Genomic DNA, 21057 nt, shown 5'->3' on the forward strand with positions numbered 1-21057 from the left:
TTATTTTCACATAATCATTTAGCATAGAATAGATGCATACATGTTGTAGCGTGCCTTCCCTAGCTGCGCCCGAACCGAACAAGAACAAGTCTTTAGGACTCCAAATGTCGTCCCTCCGTAGATAGTCCACAGTACGTCCGGATCCGCCTCAAGTTAGACCAACTAGGATCGCCCTTAAGGTTACTAGGAATTTCGGCTAGTGTTTGCAAGTGTATGGCTGATTTTATTACAAAAACTTACCCTTTGAATACTTCAATCGTACCTGCAAATAATGACCCTAGGCCCTTATTTATAGAGGTATGGAAAAGGAACTGGAATCCTATTAGGATACTAATTAGTTAAACTAGAATCCTAGTAGGACTCTAACTAATTAATTTTATCCTTTTAGGTTTAGGAATTTAATCATCAAACAAATCCTATACAATTTAGGTTTCGTATGTGAACACAAACTCTACACGAGCATGACCCACGAGCGTGCAGGCCATGCCCGCGCACAGCCCACACGGCTGCTCGGCCCACGCGAGCAGCAGCACAGCTCGCAGCCCATTGTTGCGCGCACTGCGCGCGCTGCAATGGCCTGCTGGCCCTGGCCTTGCGCTGGGCCTGGCATGGCCTTGGCTGTTCGTGTGGCGCGCTTAGCTTGCAGGGCGATGGCCTGGCTTCCGGAATTAATTTCCGTTTCGAACAAATATTTAATATTTCCGTTTCCGGAATTATTTTCCGATTCCGATAATATTTCCGATTCTGACAATATTTCCGTTTCCGGCAATATTTCCGATTCCGGCAATATTTCCATTTCCGATAATATTTTCCGATACGTACCATGTTTCCGTTTCCGTTAACATCTACGACTTGGATAATATTTATATTTCCGATACGATCCATATTTCCGTTTCCGGCAATATCATCGTTTCCGGAGTATTCATTTCTTGCTTGTGACGATCTCAGCTCCCACTGAAACCAAGATCCGTCGATTCCGAATATCCATAGATAGAGTATTTAATGCCATTAAATACTTGATCCGTTTACGTACTATTTTTGTGACCCTACGGGTTCAGTCAAGAGTAAGCTGTGGATTAATATCATTAATTCCACTTGAACTGAAGCGGCCTCTAGCTAGGCATTCAGCTCACTTGATCTCACTGAATTATTAACTTGTTTAATTAATACTGAACCGCATTTATTAGACTTGACATAGAATGCATACTTGGACCAAGGGCATTATTTCCTTCAGTCTCCCACTTGTCCTTAGGGACAAGTGTGCATTTCCTAATTCCTTTGTCGCTCGATGCTTGCTCTTGAACATAAGGTAAGAGTTGTCATCCTTATTATGTCCAGAGGTGTTTCTCGGTTTCAGAGTTCAACTATTCAAATAAACAGATAATCATAGCCTATGATTCATCCGAGCACGGCCATGCATTTCACAGTTTCTAGCTCTCCGAGTGGCCTTGTACAACTTTTAAGCATCTCATCCCGATTTATGGGAGGACAATCCCAATCTTGCGATCTTGAGATTAGACTTCGTTTGATAGGTGATTCCCTGAGCGTTGCCTTTATAGCCTCCTTTTACGGTGCGACGGTTGGTCAACGTCAAAGTAACCAGTTCTCAAACAAGTAATCTCAAATCACTCAGGTATTGAGGATTTAGTGTCTAATAATTTTAATGAAATTTACTTATGACAGATTTTCATCTCTTACAGTAAAGTTTCATAGGTCTGTCCGATACTAGTCTTAAAGTAAGTATCTATGCAAATGATTATGACATTGCCATGTCCACATAGTTCAAGAAACAGAACTACTAGTCATCTTGCATTCTAGTCGTCTAACGTTTTCTATGCGTCCAATTTTATAGAAAACTCCGACTAGGGACCATTTTCAACCTTTGACATTCAAGTTCACTTGATAGACATTTCTTAGTCACAGGACTGGTCCTGACAGTCTATCTTGAATATATCGTCAAATTGAAGGGACACATCATTTAATACTAAACCAAGATTAAATGGAATATGAAAATACTTTTCATATATGATAAATGTTTCAACCCCAGTGTTTTACAACCATGGGCCACAAACCCATCTGTAAAACAGTTCATGAAATTCAAAGCTATGCTTGATTTCCAGTGCTACCATCTCACTTGTTGCATAGGTTTAGTTATCATGCTTTGCGAATCTTAATATCCTTTTCATCGAATGTTCTTCGAGATATGATGATAAGATCTTTTGGGTGTGTTTAGTTTGTGATCTATTCTTTCTAGCTACAAGAGTGGTTCTACGCATTTTGCAATGAAGAACTATCAAGTCAGCAGACATGTGATCTACCCAAGTTCAATGAAGAACTCATTAACATAAACAACCCTGTTTTATTGCTTCTTAGGCAACAAGTACTTTTACTTCAACTATTTAGGTTGCTAGTGATGCTTTGTTTAGATTTACTTATCCAAGCAATTCACAGATATGTGGAAGTCTTTCCAGCTGTATCTTAGAACATAGAAATTAATATTTAATTTCCCACGCAACAACTCATGGTCCCCAATCCATGTTGCCATTTTCAAAACACGATGCTCTATAGCTCTTCCTTGCCAATGGTTAACTCCAAAGGGATCTTGCTTGATCCTTTGCCAGTGTTTATGCGTGTAGCATCAAAGTTTAGCATATCTTTATTTCCTTGAGTCAAGAACTAATCTTATGTACCTTTTCAAGTACCATAAGTTTTTCTTGATCTCAATCTAGTTGATCTTCACTTAGATCAATAGAGATTGGTATATGTTCGTCATGCCCAAAGTCATACGATACGTTTTTGGCGATCCTCATATTATATCATACATGATAAATTCTTTTGCAGAATAATTCCCAATTGAATTCTATTCATGTAACTTTAGCTCATTTAATTTCAGTAGATACTGAATCCAGCTAAATTATTTGATATATAATATAGGTTAGGAATCTCATTTAGATCCTTTGATGTTTAACTTAGTAACTGCTTATACATAGTTCAAACATTCATTACTTAGATTTATTCATATGGGTCGAATATCTCCTATGGAGTCTTTCGTGTTTGATTTAGTAAATGCCATTACTTAATCTAAAACAGATCTTAATACCCCGTATGTACTAAGTTTCGCCTTGGTCCGTCATTGATGAATAATTTCAAATCTAAGTCATTAGCATTTGAATGTTATTTCACAATAGAGAGATATGTGTGTGATACACATAGGACCAATTAAGTTTTATGTACTCCCACTAAACTTCTTATATATCTATAAGAATCATGTACATTTTATGAAACTAAAATACTTTTTAGCTTCACTAAAATACATTTCTAATTCCCAATTGCTTGCTTAAATCTGTACTTAGATTTCATAAGCTAGCTTTCCTTTTAAGCATTACTTGGATCCACAAATCCTATGACATGTTATGTACATAGTTTACTCCAACATTTGATTGAGGAATACGCTTTGTCATCCAATTGCCATATTTACCAATATGCAATCATTGCTTGAATTATAGACTTGAGCATTACGATTATGCATGAGGTTTCAACACAATCCATGCCATCAATTTGCTTGTAACCTTTAGCAACTGATCTAGCTTTGTGTGTGAACACAATTCCATGTTTGATGGTTTTTATCCTTAAAACAAACTTGCAACCAATAGGTGTGAAACTATTCTTGCAAATCAACAAAATTTCAATTTTGTCATCAAAACATTGAGTATGTTTTATGGCCTCTAACCATTTAAAACATTTGAGTCTATATATGGCCTCTAACCATTTTAGGGAATCTATATTTCGTCATAGCTTTCTTGCAAGTCACAAACTCATTAATGACAATAGTTTTGACTGCAAGTTGTAGGTTTCTTCACTATCTAATAGAAGAATTTCATAGTTTCATTGACCTGAACTCTATGTTTCTTCACTATCTAATAGAAGAATCTCATAGTTTCAGTGACTTGAACTCCATGCCTACTTGGGTATAGAACATCAAACAATAGAATATCAACAGACACTTGAAAGTCCTTTGAATATTCTGTTCTCCTTGAAGCACTTGTAAATTCTTCTGAGAGATGTCTATTCTTTAAAGCCACTTCTAAAGTCCTTAAAGAATAAGTTCAGATTTTCGGAAGCACTTCGAAAAGCCTTCGGAATGTCCGTTTATGTTTGTTGTTCGCCTCGAAGACTTTCGAGGTCTATTTTCTCCCACTTGTCATTTTGGAAACGAATCTCCAAAAGGACATTATTTCGAGCAAACAAACATTATGTTCTCAAAAATCCGTGGTAGAAACAATACCCTTGTGTCTCATTTGAATAAATCACAATGAAGCATATATCTATACTTGGGCCTTAGTTTGTTGAATGACAAACACTAAGCTCCCACTGAGTTTTGCAACTCTCTAGATATATTTTATGAAAAGTTATTCTGAAGTTACTTTTCAATAGCTTTGACGAATTTGGTTTAGTTTGGTGGTAGTTGAGCATTTTGTTTAGAAATTATAGGAAAAGTCTTTATGATTCATCATTAATCGAATCAAGTACTAATTGACTTCGATTATTCCAACTAAGATATGCCATATCTTATGGACCTAGATTGTGAAATTACAACACACAATCATTGATGATCATATTTGGTCTCAAGTAATCATCAACATGATCTAACCTAGATCTTTATGATTTCTTGCCAAGTGGATTTTATACTTCTGAATCTTTGAACTACCCAAACAGATTCAACTTATATCACATTTGAGTAAATAAACCTATATTTACTCAAATCCATGTGAAATAATAAAGTCATAAAATCTTTCTTTAGCTTTGAACTCTATTGTCTAGGCGTTCTAACAATAGTTCAAATCTATTGTTACTTTCAACAAGTAATACTAGTTGTCTTAAATTGATCTAGAAATCAATCAACTTTCAAAAGTCCATCAAAATAGATCTTTTTAATGTTAACTTGTTGATATGGTCTAAGCAACAATGCCAAAGATTAGTGGAACTCAAATCAAGGGGTTGATTTGAACCCAGTAAAGTTTTTATTGTTAAAGAGTTGTTTGTTTTAATCAAGCATATTGACACAACCCGTAAATGACCATTTCATTCAAATAAACAAACAAACATTGTTTTTGTTTTTCTTGAATGTGAGTCTTTCTGTGTTTGAAACAGAAATTTAGGTATGCTGATTATGGAACAGAATAGCCATTAAGTTCCAGCCTTGAAAGGACTTAAAACAAACTAGATGACCCTACAACTAATGTAGCATTGCCATGCTTCATTTCCCACTTGTAGGTCATTAGTGTAGCCTAGCTTCCATTGTTTGAGTTATTACCGAAGTAAGAACCTCAAGCGGTATATGATACCAAGGAAGTTTGATTGCTAGGTCACTTCTCTTTAAACATAAACTTATAGGTAGAAACGAAATCGTAAATTCCTTTCATTTGTTCCTTGTTTTCCTATTTCTTGTACCCTTTCTTGTAGTCTTAAGAATTGAATTCTTTAGTGTTGACTTTTATACTTTGTTAGACATGTCCAATGTCGCTCCAACAAGGTTCTTACCATTTTATGTTGAATATTAAGTTTCAACTAGATGATCTTACCAGAAGCTTCTAAAGTTCTCTAAGCATCTATCTATTCGAATGTCTAGGGACTAGACTCATTCGAGAATTAAATGGACAAAGATATTAGGTTGTTAACCATTGGTAAAGCTGAGCGTTTAAACTCAATGCTTTATGATCTCAAAACTACATTGTATTTTGAATTCACAAGCACCAATCGGTTTGCCATTCGACTTTGATATTCGAAAACAACCATAAAAGTCGCTAAAAGAAACGTACATTTAAATTGCTCATTTTCTCTCATTTCCGTGAATCGTTTTTGGATTCACTACCAATCGAGGAAATTTACTGTTACCTTTCTAAAAGGATTTACTGCAGTGCAAGATATTTAATTATAAACAATAATTAAAACATATATTGAAGCATGCAAAGTCTAAACATTTATCATGGGTAATAACTTGAAAATTAAAGCAATCATGCAATTTAAACAAGTCATTAGCATTTTATTCGAATTATGTGTTCCGGCAGGTGTGAATAAAATGATTCCAAGACCCTAAAACCATTGAAGAATTAAGCACAGTTTGTCGACTCAATTCTAAAATATTTTAGGTAAGCAAAAGCCTTTTGCTAATAGTCTAGAAACTACTCTTGGTTGATAGGTACGTCTAAGAACTTATTAGGTAAACCTATCGATTTTGCCACGACATAAAAGGACTCCTTACTTATATCGTTGAGTTTCACCAAAACTAACATGTACTCACAATTATTTGTGTACCTTGCCCCTTTAGGACCAATAAGTAACACCTCGCTGAGCGAAAACTATTACTAGATTGATGTAAAGGATATCCAAGCAAGTGTATATTTTGGCATGGCACCTTTTAACTCAATTTTTAAGTTTGGAACTTAAGGCTCTTACTATGTTGGTTAGATTTTAAGTGAACTAAAATCCTTAATTATGCAACATAATCAAGCTTTGATCTCATGCATAATTAAGACATATTTAAAGCAATAAATAACTTAAAGCATGCATAAGATAAATGTGATCTAGTATGGCCCGACTTCATCTTGAAGCTTTAACTTCAAAGTCCGTCTTGAAAATCTCCGTGGGAGGCACCATTTTCTTCAAATAGGATAAGCTATAATTAAAACTAATTACAACTATTTGATGGTACGCAGACCATATTTGAATTGAAAAACAATTTTGGTACTTTAGACCAATTACATTCAAATTAATGGTACGCATACCATATTTTCTATCCTATTTGGGCCATACTAGTCACTTCATAACCTGCAAAACAGTACATATACAATATATACCATTCACCCATTCATTATCATGAATGGCCCACATAGCTGGTTAGTAAAACACATTATGCATCACATAAACATTTGCAGCAATTAATTAAGGGCACCAATAATCTACAAATTATTCAGTCCTTATTAATTCTAATCAAGTTGTTTTAACCTTAAGGATTTGTAGACCTAATCAAGAGTTTATGACTAAAAGGGCTCCCACTGAAACCAATAAATTCATATGCTTTACTAATTTTAAACATAAAAATGTATTTCTAGTCTAACCGGAAACATACAAATTTAATTAAAATTTAAAGCTCATATAAATTTATAATTGAATCCGCTTATTTAATTTATTTTTCAGTCGTATTTAAATTAATTCATGATTTTAATTTTAGTAAAATAATTAGAATAAATAAAATTTATTATAATTACAATATTCAAAATTAAAATCCAAGAAAATAATTTAACTTATTAATTTTAAAATTAATTAAAATTACGAAAACTGAAAATTTCAAATTAAAATTTTAAAACGATCTAATCGTAACGCAACAACCCCACGCAACGCACGCCCATGGGCCACACGCACACAGCCATCGCTAGCCATGTGCGCGCAGCCCATGTGCTGCGTCGCATCGCTGCTGCTCCCCATCGCAAGGCGCGCGCCAGCGCTCGTCGCAACAAGCACGCTGCTCACCATCGCTGGGCGCAGCGCTCGTCGTACGTCGCAACAAGCACGCTGCTCGCCATCGCTGGGCACAGCACTCGTCGCACGCGTTCGCTGCTCGCTGCGCGCGAGGCTCCGCACGCTTGCGCGAGGCAGTGCGCGCTGTGGCGCAGCTTGCTTGCTACCTACACGCGACTGCTCGTGCCTTGCTTTCGCCCTTGGCCATGCGCCCATTGCACACAGCCCACGACACAAGGCAGGGTTGCTGCCTTGTGCTCGTGCACCATGCCCTTGCTCGCTGCATTCGTACCGCATGGGCGACGAGCTCCCTTGCTCGTCGTCGCATGCCCGCACTATACAACACCCCTTAAGGGTAACACGTAGCGTCCATTGCTTTTTGCGTGCAAGTTATATGAGCGAATCGCATAAAAATTAAAAATTTATTTTCAAAATTAATGACAAATTAATAAATCATATTAATTTCATAATTTTAGGGCGAAAAATCGAAAATTTATTATTTAATTGATTTCCGATTAACATGGATTCAAGTCTAGGTCATAAAAGTTTAAAATTTAACATAAATTTACAATTTTTATGGTGGTTTTTAATCATAGGTATCTAATTAAATTATAACTAATTATGAAAATCAAATTAATTCTAAATTATTCCAATTTTCAACAAATTAATCATAATTACAAATTAGATTGCATAATTAACAAGGCTAGGCATTCAAACTTGTTAAACATATACAGTAGGTCAATAAAAAATTCAAGATTTATCAACAAGAATCGCAAATATTTAATTTAACATCTTAAATTTACGAAATTTTGCATTCGAAAAACTAAAACCTCCGAAAAGTCATAGTTAGGCTTCGAATTTGAGAATTCTGGGTTCGGCCGAAAAATATTATTTTGTCAAAATTTTAGAATGCCTTTTACATGCGGAATTGACACAAAAATCACTCGATTTGGATGAGTAACGAAGAAACTGCCGAAAAACTGCGTACGTATAATTAAATAAACGCAATTTGCAATTAATTAACAATTACGAAAATTAATCACCCCTTTTAATTCTTGCAAATTTGTAATATTTAACCATGTTTATGCAATTTAGATTATGAAAATAATAAGAGGCTCGTGATACCACTGTTAGGTTATGATACATATGACAATTCATAAATCATGCGGAAAAACCATAAAGCCAGGAAAGCATATTATTTTCACATAATCATTTAGCATAGAATAGATGCATACATGTTGTAGCGTGCCTTCCCTAGCTGCGCCCGAACCGAACAAGAACAAGTCTTTAGGACTCCAAATGTCGTCCCTCCGTAGATAGTCCACAATACGTCCGGATCCGCCTCAAGTTAGACCAACTAGAATCGCCCTTAAGGTTACTAGGAATTTCGGCTAGTGTTTGCAAGTGTATGGCTGATTTTATTACAAAAAATTACCCTTTGAATACTTCAATCGTACCTGCAAATAATGACCCTAGGCCCTTATTTATAGAGGTATGGAAAAGGAACTGGAATCCTATTAGGATACTAATTAGTTAAACTAGAATCCTAGTAGGACTCTAACTAATTAATTTTATCCTTTTAGGTTTAGGAATTTAATCATCAAACAAATCCTATACAATTTAGGTTGCGTATGTGAACACAAACTCTACACGAGCATGACCCACGAGCGTGCAGGCCATGCCCGCGCACAGCCCACACGGCTGCTCGGCCCACGCGAGCCGCAAGCCCACGCGAGCAGCAGCACAGCTCGCAGCCCATTGCTGCGCGCGCTGCGCGCGCTACCATGGCCTGCTGGGCCTGGCCTTGCGCTGGGCCTGGCGTGGCCTTGGCTGTTCGTGTGGCGCGCTTGGCTTGCTGGGCGATGGCCTGGCTTCATGCTGGGCCCTCGTCCGGCAGGCCTCGTCCGATGCTTATTCGTACGATACGCTTCCGATTAAATTCCCGGTTCCGGAATTCATTTCCGATACGAACAATATTTAATATTTCCGATTCCGGAATTAATTTCCGTTTCGAACAAATATTTAATATTTCCGTTTCCGGAATTATTTTCCGATTCCGATAATATTTCCGATTCTGACAATATTTCCGTTTCCGGCAATATTTCCGATTCCGGCAATATTTCCATTTCCGATAATATTTTCCGATACGTACCATGTTTCCGTTTCCGGCAACATCTACGACTTGGATAATATTTATATTTCCGATACGATCCATATTTCCGTTTCCGGCAATATCATCGTTTCCGGAGTATTCATTTCTTGCTTGTGACGATCTCAGCTCCCACTGAAACCAAGATCCGTCGATTCCGAATATCCATAGATAGAGTATTTAATGCCATTAAATACTTGATCCGTTTACGTACTATTTGTGTGACCCTACGGGTTCAGTCAAGAGTAAGCTGTGGATTAATATCATTAATTCCACTTGAACTGAAGCGGCCTCTAGCTAGGCATTCAGCTCACTTGATCTCACTGAATTATTAACTTGTTTAATTAATACTGAACCGCATTTATTAGACTTAACATAGAATGCATACTTGGACCAAGGGCATTATTTCCTTCAGTTCTAGGCCTAGATCTTGAAGAAGAGTAGTCAACCAGGTTACTTCACAGGCAGTGAGAGCCATGGCTCGATATTCTGCTTCAGCTGATGAACGAGCAACAACTGATTCTTTCTTTGCCTTCCAAGACACAGGTAAATGACCAAGGAAAATGCAGTAACCTGTGGTTGACCTTCTTGATATAGGACAACTGGCCCAATCACTGTCACAATAGGCTGTGAGAGTAGCTCCTGATGAAGAGGCAAGCAAGACACCTTGACTGACATTACCTGAGATGTATCTCAATAGCCTTCTTGCTGCTTGCATGTGCACAGAGGTTGGTTGTTGCATAAATTGACTTAAAAATTGCACAGTGAAGGAGATGTCAGGTCTGGTAATTGTCAAGTATATCAGTCTTCCCACTAACCTTTGATAAGGTGTTGGTGAAGGTAAAACATCTCCCTTATCTGCAGTCAGTTTCAAGTTGGGATCCATTGGCAATTGCAAAGGTTTGCAGTCGGTCAGGTTATGCTCTTTCAGCAATTCTTCAGCATACTTTTTGTGAGAGATGAAGAAACCTGCTGCAGTTCTATCTATTTCAAGACCCAAAAAATATTTCAGCTCACCAAGGTCTTTCATGTGAAAAGTGTTTGACATCATGTCTTTGAGAGCTCTTATGTCTTCTTCAATACTTCCAGATATGAGGAGATCATCCACATACACAAGGATGATGGTCATGTCATGTTGTGTGGTCTTGGTAAACAGACTGTAGTCTGCTTTAGATTGGATGTAGCCAAACTTTATCAAAGTCTCTGAGAGTTTGGAGAACCATTGTCTAGGTGCCTGTTTCAATCCATAGAGTGATTTTTTGAGTTGACACACAACATTTTGAGGAAGAGATGATTCTGGTTCACTGTTAAGTTTGATTTTGCTTCCAATTCCATGATACCCTTGAGGCAGCTTCATATACACTTCTTCATAGAGATAACCATGCAAAAAGGCATTGGTGACATCCATTTGGTAGGCATACCAGTCTTGTATAGCTGCCACTGCAAGAACTGTTCTCACAGTAGTAATTTTTGCCACTGGAGCAAATGTCTCCACATAATCCTCATCATATTTTTGTTTGCAACCAAGGGTTACCAACCTTGCCTTGTGTTTGTCAAGGTTGCCATCCCTGTCAAACTTGGTTTTATACAACCATTTACTCCCAATTGCTGTCTTTCCTGGGGGCAAGGTGGTTATAACCCATGTGTCATTGAGCTCCAGAGCCTCCAATTCTTTGTTCATGGCATTTAACCATTTTGTTGCTGTCACTGCTTGTTTGAAACTTAGTGGATCATTCACAGTTCTCAAGGTGACAAGAAAGCAGTGAAAGGATTTCTGTATCATTGTTTCTGCCAGATTGACAATGTGATCAGTTTCTTGATCAGTGTGGCCTGGAAACTTGACCCTGAAGTCTTTCATCCACTGAGGTTGGGTTTTGTGTCTTTCAGACCTTCTTAGTGGATCTTGGTGCTGAGGTTGAAGTGTAGGTTGAGGTGGAGCAAGAGTTTGAGGTTCAGGGTGGATGGTTTGTGGTGTTTGAGGTGAGTCATGTGTTTGAGGTTCAGGGTGGATGGTCTGTGGGATTGATTGGGTTTGATCATGGTTGGTTTCTTCTGTGGGTTCAATCTCTTCTTCACTGTCACAGTTCAACATATCATATGAGGTTGGCATATGGGTTGTGAAAGTGTTAGGTATGGGCTTCATATATGTATCAAAGGATTCAGAATGGAAAGGGAAGATGTTCTCTTTGAACTTGACATGTCTGGTGGTGTAAACTTGCAAGTTGATCAGATTCAACAATTTGTAGCCCTTTTGAGAGGGAGGATATCCAATAAACACACTTGGCACCCCCTTTGCTTTGAACTTATCAGTGGAAATCTCTGGATTAGAGCCAAAAGCAAGACAGCCAAACACCTTTAAATGCAAGTAGTCAGGTTCCTTTCCAGTCAACACTTCAAAAGGGGTTTTGTTTTCAAGAAGTTTCACAGGATGTCTATTGATGATATGTGTTGCTGTCATCACACAGTCACCCCAAAAACCAAGAGGCAAACCAGATTGAAACCTCAAAGCTCTTGAGATTTCCAACACATGTCTGTGTTTTCTCTCCACTCTTGCATTCTGCTGTGGGGTTCTCACACATGAAGTTTGATGGAGTATCCCATTTTGTGCAAAGAAAGTTTTGCATTGCTCATCATCAAATTCCAAAGCATTGTCAGTTCTCAAATGCTTGATGGTGGTATTGAAATGGTTCTTAACATACTTCAAGAACATTTCTAGGGTGGCCAGTGACTGATTCTTGTATTTAAGAAGATACACCCAAGTTGACCTTGAGTGATCATCCACAATGGTCATGAAGTATCTGAACTTGTTTCTAGTTGGCACTCTGTATGGCCCCCACATGTCCATATGTACCAGTTCAAATATCACAGCAGCATGAGATTCACTAAGGTTAAAAGGAAGTTTGGTGAACTTTGACATGGGACAAGTAAGGAAAACTTTGGAGTGTTTAGGGGAAATCCAGGGTTTTACACACTGTATATGTTCTAACTTTGATAAAGAAGCATACCCAAGTCTATTGTGCCACAATTCAAAGGTGTTTTCAGTCTTAAAGGAGTTTAGACAAGTGTGTGTTACAGTCTTATCAACAACATGCATCATGTCATCTCTGTCCAAGTAATACAAGCCATTTCTAGCTTTTCCAACTCCCTTGACAGCCTTTGTAACTCTATCTAAAATTAGACAATGAGTAGGAAAGAATTGTACCTCACAGTTACTGTGTTTGATCAATTTTTGCACTGAAAGGAGATTGTGTTGAAACTTGGGAACACACAGTACATTATCAAGTACAATACCAGCTCCAAGAATTGCTTTGCCTACATGGGATATTGAGGCAGTTTCCCCAGTGGGCTAGTTGATTCTTAGACCACCTTTTGCCAAGTCAACATCTGTGAGGCAGTGTAGATGTGGAGTCATGTGGTCTGAAGCTCCTGAATCCACAATCCAAGCATCAGAGAGTTCAGCAGCTTGATGACAAGATATCATACTAGAGAAATGTACATCCAACTCATCATCAGTGTCTGTTGTCTTGCCTGTTTGCTGATTCAACAGTCCAGGCAGCATCTTTGCTATTTGATCCAGTTGTTGTTGAGTGAACAACACCCCTGACTCATTTCTTTGAGCTGAAGCTGCCATTTTTGGATAGTTGTTCTTCACTGCATTCCATTTTGGTGTGTGACTTGATGTCCCAACTTGATCCTTCACAGGATTCCTTGGTATTCCCTTTCCATGTCTTGAGTGCCACTTAGGGTAACCAACAACAGTCCAACACTTCTCTGTCAGGTGACCCTTTACACCACAAGCTTGGCATGTCATTTGCATCTTGTCATTCTGAGATTTCACATACATGGCTGACATTTCAACTTCATTTTTCACAGGTTTCAACACTTCCCTCTGTGACTCTTCTTGCTGTAACACTGCACATGCACTCTCAACAGTGGGCAATGGACTCATCATCAATATTTGACTTCTTTGAGGTCCACATTTGTCATTCAGTCCATTCAAAAACTGAAAAAGTCTATATTCTTCTTTCTGCTGGTCTATGGCTTCAACAAGTTTTTTCACATCATCAGTCATTGTTGTGACATCAGGCAACATGTTTATAGATTCAAGTTCTTCCCAAATCACACTCAAGGCTGTGTAGTAGTCATTTATAGAACCAACATTCTGTTTGGTTTCATACAGATCTTTATTCAGCCTATATTTCCTTGACCCATGAGTCAAAGAGAACCTAATCTCAAGTTGATTCCAAACATCTTTGGCAGATTTGATATAAAGTATAGATTTTTTGATAGTAGGTGAGACATTGTGATGTATCCATGCAATGACCATGTTGTTACATATGTCCCACAGTTCAGATTTTACCTCATCTTCTGTGTCTTTGAGTGTTGCTCCAGTCACAAATCCCATCTTTCGTTTTGTAGAGAGATTGATCTCCATACTTCTTCTCCAAGATCTATAATCAGCAGCTCCTTGAAGTTTATCAAGGCTTATAGATGTGGCACTGTCTGAGGGATGTAGAAAGAGAGGATTTTGTATGTCTGAAAAAGAAAGTTTCGACATTGTGATAATTTTTTTAGTGGAACAAGGAAGAAGACAGAAGTATCAAGGGTTTCAAAGAAAAGAAAAGAGATTAGAAAGGTGATTTTGAGAGGAAGGCAGAAGGAGAAAGAAGAGAGAAAGATTCAGACTTTTGGATTCAAAGTTTCAGACTTTAAAGATGTTTTTGAGGCAGCGCTCTATTCCATTTACATCTGTGTGGCTCTGATACCATGATAACAATATTCAGATCAACAACAGTGACAAATGATCACACAAATGCAAGGAATTAAGAGCCTTGAAAGGAAAGAAATGAGAGCAGAAAGAGAGAAGAATATCAGAAATGAGATGATTTGATTATACTGCCTTGCCCCTATCAATACATCTCTGCCACTATATATATGGCGGCTAAACACATCAATGCACCTACCCTAATTACAGCTCACAAGATTAGGTGTGCATGAAGACAAAAAACAAATAAAGACAAAGACAGAAAACAGCAAATAGAAAATAGCTGTGACTTGGCCCTCAAGGCATTGATAGGTTGATCATCCTTCATTATTTACACAAACAACTAATTTAACCAATTAATAAATATGTTAAGTTAAATATCTAACAACAATCAACTAATCAAACCAACTAACATGTAACCGCTAATTAACAAACAAGCCCAACATATATGGAAGTAAAGCATTCGGAAGGAAACTAAGCTAGTTATGGATGATCATGCATGATGTCATATATAATTCATACCACGTACAATGTACATATGTTGATCAATTTTGCATGGCTTGACTTGTAATTTTAGAAATATTGTCCTTAAACTTGAAGGCGGCCGGCCCAATAATTAGGATGGACAATCATTTTTAGATTCAAATATCTACATCGTATCTAAAACTAGTTATTAGGGGTATCAAAGGTGAGCCGCCTACCACTTAATTTTGTAAACATACCAATTACTCTCTCCGTCTCTTTTTATTTTTTACGTTTTTATTTTTGGATGTCCCAAAATGTTCTTTACATTTCCTTTTATATTATCAAATAAATGATTTAATATTCTATCAAAATTTGTGTCCAACTATTATATTAACCAACTAAATCAATTGGGTCATTTAATCCCTCACACTTTTTCATAGGGCATTAATTTTTTCTCATTTTCCCAATATAAGAATTTTGATAAGAGTGAAAACATTATAAATAAACGTAATTTTCCTCGTTTACATAAAAACTTAGAAGAATCTCAATGCACATTAATTAGTCGTTAAAACGCGTGCAAAATACGAAACGTAAAAAACAAAAAGAGACGAAGGGAGTATATCTAATATATATTAAAAAAAAGTATATTAATACAGACTAAATAATTATTTTATTACCTTTTTTATACCTCAATTCAAAATTGTCGACATCCTAATTTAAAAATCATGACTCCGCCAATTTCATAATTTGTTTTCATATCTCGTACAATGTATGTCATAATTCGATTCAAGGTCTCCCGTATGTACTTGAGCAAATTTAGACTTGACCAGTTGACCTCATTTACTTAACTAACTGCTTACATAATTATTTATTTCTAAGAGCAAAGTCTAACTTTTCCGTTTCTGAATGCAATATAAATTTTTTCCCCCTAAAGATACTATTAAATTTGACTTTTTGTAAGAAAAAACACATTTGATTATGGCCATCTCAACTATAAATATCCTTTAATATATCATTAGTTCTTCACAAAATAATATCTAAGTTATTATTCTGAAAGTGGGAAACACATTAGATAAGCAAATTAAAAACAGAATTATAAAGCAATTCATTATAAACTTATTACTTATACTTGTCTCGCTTAATATGGTGAATACTAAGGGAGGTAACATACCAAAACTGGCTATGACTACTTTTTGCATGGCCGTCTTTGCTATGATGTTTTACGTGGCCAACGCTTCCGATCCTACACCCCTTCAAGATTTTTGTGTGGGTGTTAATGATCCTAATTCTGCAGGTATAACATTTTCTCGTTTATATACTTTTTCTGTTTCTAAAAATATTACCATTTATCTGATCTATTTTGCTTTGAACTCCTCTGTTGTGCGCCTGGCTAGAATTAGGTTCATCAAAAGATAATTTCTATTTTATTTTTAATATTTTAGAATGAGCATAATCTTTGGAGGATAGTTCTTTCTCTTCTCCTCTTGCTAGTTAGGCAAACACTACAAATGATTAAATAAGAGAAACGGATTTTTCATGAAATACCCCTCAATTTTCACGAAATTCACCAAATGCCCCTCAACTTTCAGAAATTCACCAAATGCCCCTCACCTTTAATATAATACCCAAACTACCCTTACTAATGACACGCCGTTAGTCCGCCGTTAGTCCGCCGTTAGCCTACTTTTCTAATTCACCAAATGCCCCTACAATGTATCCTATTTCACCAAATACCCCTATTTTAAAATATAATTCACCAAATGCCCAAATGTAAAAATTACCTTTTTAAAGTCCAACGACTAGTTTTTTGGGATTGAAAAATAGCCGTAGCTTATTATTTTAGTCACCAAAACTTTCCAGTCACTTGAGAGTTGAGACTATGGAAGATATAAGGCTGTGTGATGATAGATACTGTGGCAATGGTATGTTACAGTTTAGAACTATTCGACCCGAGTTAATAAGTAAGCCCCTTGAGTATAAGAGGATACTCAAGGGAAGGGAATCCTCACCCCAAAATACAACTTTGAGGTTGTAAGATACAATCTCAACAACTAGGTTAGGCCAAGTACTACTTGGTACTTTGTATATGCAAGCAATACACTTGATACAAATATATAATGCCTCAATTTACTTATTTACATTTCTTATAGAGTGGCATATGAAAAGAGCGATACAATTAAGAGAATGTCTCCAAAATAAAAGACCAACCAAATGAAACTCTACTCAAAAGACTAACACCACTTAATGAGTTTGATGCGTGTTTGGTTCACGGTTATTTGAGGCCACGAAACGAAATTAAGAACATGACTTTCTTCCCGCTTATCTGCTTGGATAACAGGAATATGATACTCCATTAGTAGAGGTAATAGAGTGTAATATCAATTGGTTATCTGCAATATGGAGGCCCTTTTTTCCTTTCCTTTCCTTGAGTAGTGATTTTAACTTATATTCATGCAAAACAAGAGGTAATAGACTCATTATGTGTGGATGATGATTTTGAATGATAACTCATGACACAAAATGAGATGAAACTACAACAAAACAATTTGGTGACTAAATAAACACTCAGAACAGGGTTATTTATACTAAAACAATAAACTACGGCTATTTTTCAATTCCAAAAACTTGCCGTTGGGCTTTAAAAAGGTAATTTTTACATTTGGGCATTTGGTGAATTATATTTTAAAATAGGGGTATTTGTTGAAATAAGTTACATTGTAGGGGCATTTGGTGAATTAGAAAAGTAGGCTAACAGCGGACTAACGGCGTGTCATTAGTAAGGGTAGTTTGGGTATTATATTAAAGGTGAGGGGCATTTGGTGAATTTCTGAAAGTTGAAGGGCATTTGGTGAATTTCGTGAAAATTAAGGGGTATTTCATGAAAAAGCCGTAAGAGAAAGGCACGTTACCTATTTGTGCACCTAATGTACTCCCTCCGTATTTTGAGAAGAGATACACTTTTCTTAAATGGTTGTATTTTAAAAAGAGATACACCTTTCTTTTTTGTCATATTTTGATCTCACTTCCAATTATATTAATATTTATCTCTTTCTTGTGGTCTTCACACTTACTAACATCATCTTTTTACTATTATAAATAATTCACTCACTACCCCATTTTCATCTTATTTTAATAAAATCAATTCACTCTTCTAAACTATGTGTCGATCAAAATGTATCTCTTTTCGAAAATACGGAGAGAGTAGAGCACTAGACCACAACTGTACAAGTAAACCCAAATGTACAGTAGATTTTGTAACTTTTTTTTTTGAGGTAACAATAGATTTTGTACCTTTTAAACTATTTCATTTACTTTGATCATCGATATCTTTGAGTATTAATTTTCTAAACAATTCAATAAGTGTATGTCTTAAATCTCTATATAAAAATAAATCAAATAAGATACTCACTAATGTTCTTGCTTATACTAAATCATTCGTTAATTGGTACGCTTAATATTTATTTTAATGAACATTTTGCAGTGGTTGTTAATGGAAGGCTTTGCAAGAACCCAAATGACGTTACAATAAATGATTTCTTGTATAAAAGGTTTAACGTACCTGGAGACACAAACAACGCCCAGGGAGCAAATGCGACACTAGTCGACATAAACCTATTTCTCGGTGTCAACACACAAGGGGTGGCCATGGCTCGGGTAGACTTTGCACCCTATGGCCTAAATACCCCTCACTTGCATCCTCGTGGCTCGGAGATTTTTGCCGTGGTGGAGGGAACTATGTATGCTGGCTTTGTGACCTCTGGTTACAAGCTATATGACACGATACTTAAGAAGGGTGATGTTATTGTATTTCCTCAAGGTCTAATCCATTTCCAATTAAATCTTGGTAGGACCGAGGCTTTGGCTTATGCATCATTTGGAAGCCAAAATCCGGGGCGTGTTAATGTCGCTGATAGTGTGTTTGCGACTACCCCACGTATCCTAAACGATGTTCTTACCAAGGGATTTCAGGTGGACGAGGTGGTGATTGAGCAACTTCGCTCCCAATTCTCCCCCGAAAACATATCTTTCAACACCGGGAGATCCATTTTGAAATTGTTATCTCAAACTTTCTGATTTTACATACTATAGCTAATAATGAACGAATGTTTTGTCAAGAACCAAAATAGTACTACGTACTTGTGTATTTTTATTTGCGATCCATATTTCTATATGAATTATGTATTTTAGTAGATGTGGTTTATTTTCGTTATTTGTGGTCGATTTACGGTATTTGCAATAAATAAAATGAATTAGCTAGTACAAGTTTTGTCTCAGTATGTTCGTATTATATGTATTCATTTAATTGTTTTTATGTACTATATATGTTCACTAGTGGAAAAAGTCTCATTTGCGTCGCTCATTTAAACCCATTTACGTCGCACATTGGTGCGACGCAACTGGCTTCGACGCAAATGAAAAAAGTCATTTGCGTCGCACTTTTAGGCGACGAAAATTAGAGTTATTTGCGTCGCTGTTTACTCTAATTTTCGTCGGTGTTTAGTAAAACAGCGACGCAAATGACTTTTTTTTTGACATCCTGGAAAGTCATTTGCGTCGCAGTTTTACTAAACTGCTATGGAAATGACTTTCCAGGATGTCATAAAAAAAGTCATTTGCGTCGCTGTTTTACTAAACAGCGACGCAAATGACTTTTCAGGATGTCAAAAATAAGGTCATTTGCGTCGCTGTTTTACTAAACTGCGACGCAAATGACCTTTTTTCTTTTTTTTTTCTTTTTTTTTTATTGAGCAACTTCGTATTTTATGTATCTGGATCACAATACTATATATACAGGCATAAAAAAAACAATTGAATATAGTTGAAAATTTCGACAAAATCTCCTTTATAATATAACCCTTCCCAATAATCCGGGAATTATAATACACACCTGTCAAATACAGTTTTACAACCCCATTAAAAGGCAATCCATCATATCATATCGTTCAACTAACATGTTGATAACGAACCTAACAAACAAATATTACAACAAACTAGCTAGCTAGATTTAATTTACATCGGAATTGGTCAAAAAGTAATCAGCCCAAAATTCTTTAACCTCATTAATCTCCTCGAATGAAAAAGGCTCTGTTCTTGAATAATCCTAAAAATACACATGCAAGTATATAAATAATTAGGTCGACAATCAATAGTTATGCCCTTCAATTTATTAAAGATCACATACCGTAGTAAGATCTTGACTATCACGATGCTTTGTAAATATATCGTACATAAAACGCATGACGTAGTAGCCACACTCTAGTGATCCCGGTTGTTGAGGACACTACATGCATTAAAAGAAACAACACAAGTAAAATTTATATGAAATTTTACGTAGTAATTTTGAAAAACTTGATCTTTAGGTAAGTATTAAACTAATTATACCTGTGCCGCAATCCAATTCAATTTAGTTCCTTTAGATTTTCCATTTTGTGTCTTGTAAGTCCGAAAAGCCCTACACGTTTGACAAAAGGGGACTTATAGCTATATATTTTATTATATTTTTGTATCATGTAAATGCAAAGAGTTCATAAAAATACTTTACTTACAGGTTCAATTGGTTCTTAATCATCAAATTTCTCCTCTTCTGCATAGAATCAAATATGTAGACCTGAGATTTAGCCAAGCAAAGAACTAAAAGAATCCAGTGACTCCTACGTACAAACAATAAAATTGTTAGAAAAAAAATATTAACAACAATCAACAATATAATATGAAAAATAAATTTAAAATGTTCTTACTTTTCGTAGTATGGACATAAGATGAATGACTTAGAACTGAGTGTTGCCATGGATTGCGACATGTATAATAGAACACGATTTATATCACTATACACCATGGTTTCCGAGATCATCTCCGGGCACATGAATCCCAAAGCATTGGTAGGATGATCAAATTCATCCCACGACTCATATAAAGCCCTACATAGCTCAATAACGTTAAGACAATTGAAAATATAATAATTAGGAGAGAAAATTTAATTTAGGAAACTCACAATACAAGAACTTGCAATATCGATATATTGAGCCATGCTCCCGAGAGAAGTTGATTGATGTCTTCAACGGCGATAATAAGTTCACGGTCGTTGTCAAAATTGAATGCCCTTTTACTAGCTTGCAACTTAACATCCTCCCCTTCTTTTAATGTAGAAACCATAGTTTTC

General features: G+C 36.3%; 1 protein-coding gene across 1 annotated transcript; it reads left to right on the forward strand.

The window, feature by feature from the left end:
• The first annotated feature begins 15905 nt into the window (after positions 1–15905).
• On the forward strand, positions 15906–19195 carry LOC110802073 (putative germin-like protein 2-1). Its single transcript, XM_022007495.2, has 2 exons — positions 15906–16191; positions 18379–19195. The coding sequence occupies exons 1-2, from the start codon at positions 16041–16043 to the stop codon at positions 18969–18971; spliced, it is 744 nt and encodes a 247-aa protein (XP_021863187.1). The 5' UTR covers positions 15906–16040; the 3' UTR covers positions 18972–19195.
• Positions 19196–21057: the final 1862 nt, after the last annotated feature.

Source organism: Spinacia oleracea, chromosome 5 (assembly GCF_020520425.1).
Source record: "Spinacia oleracea cultivar Varoflay chromosome 5, BTI_SOV_V1, whole genome shotgun sequence".
NCBI lineage: Eukaryota > Viridiplantae > Streptophyta > Magnoliopsida > Caryophyllales > Amaranthaceae > Spinacia > Spinacia oleracea.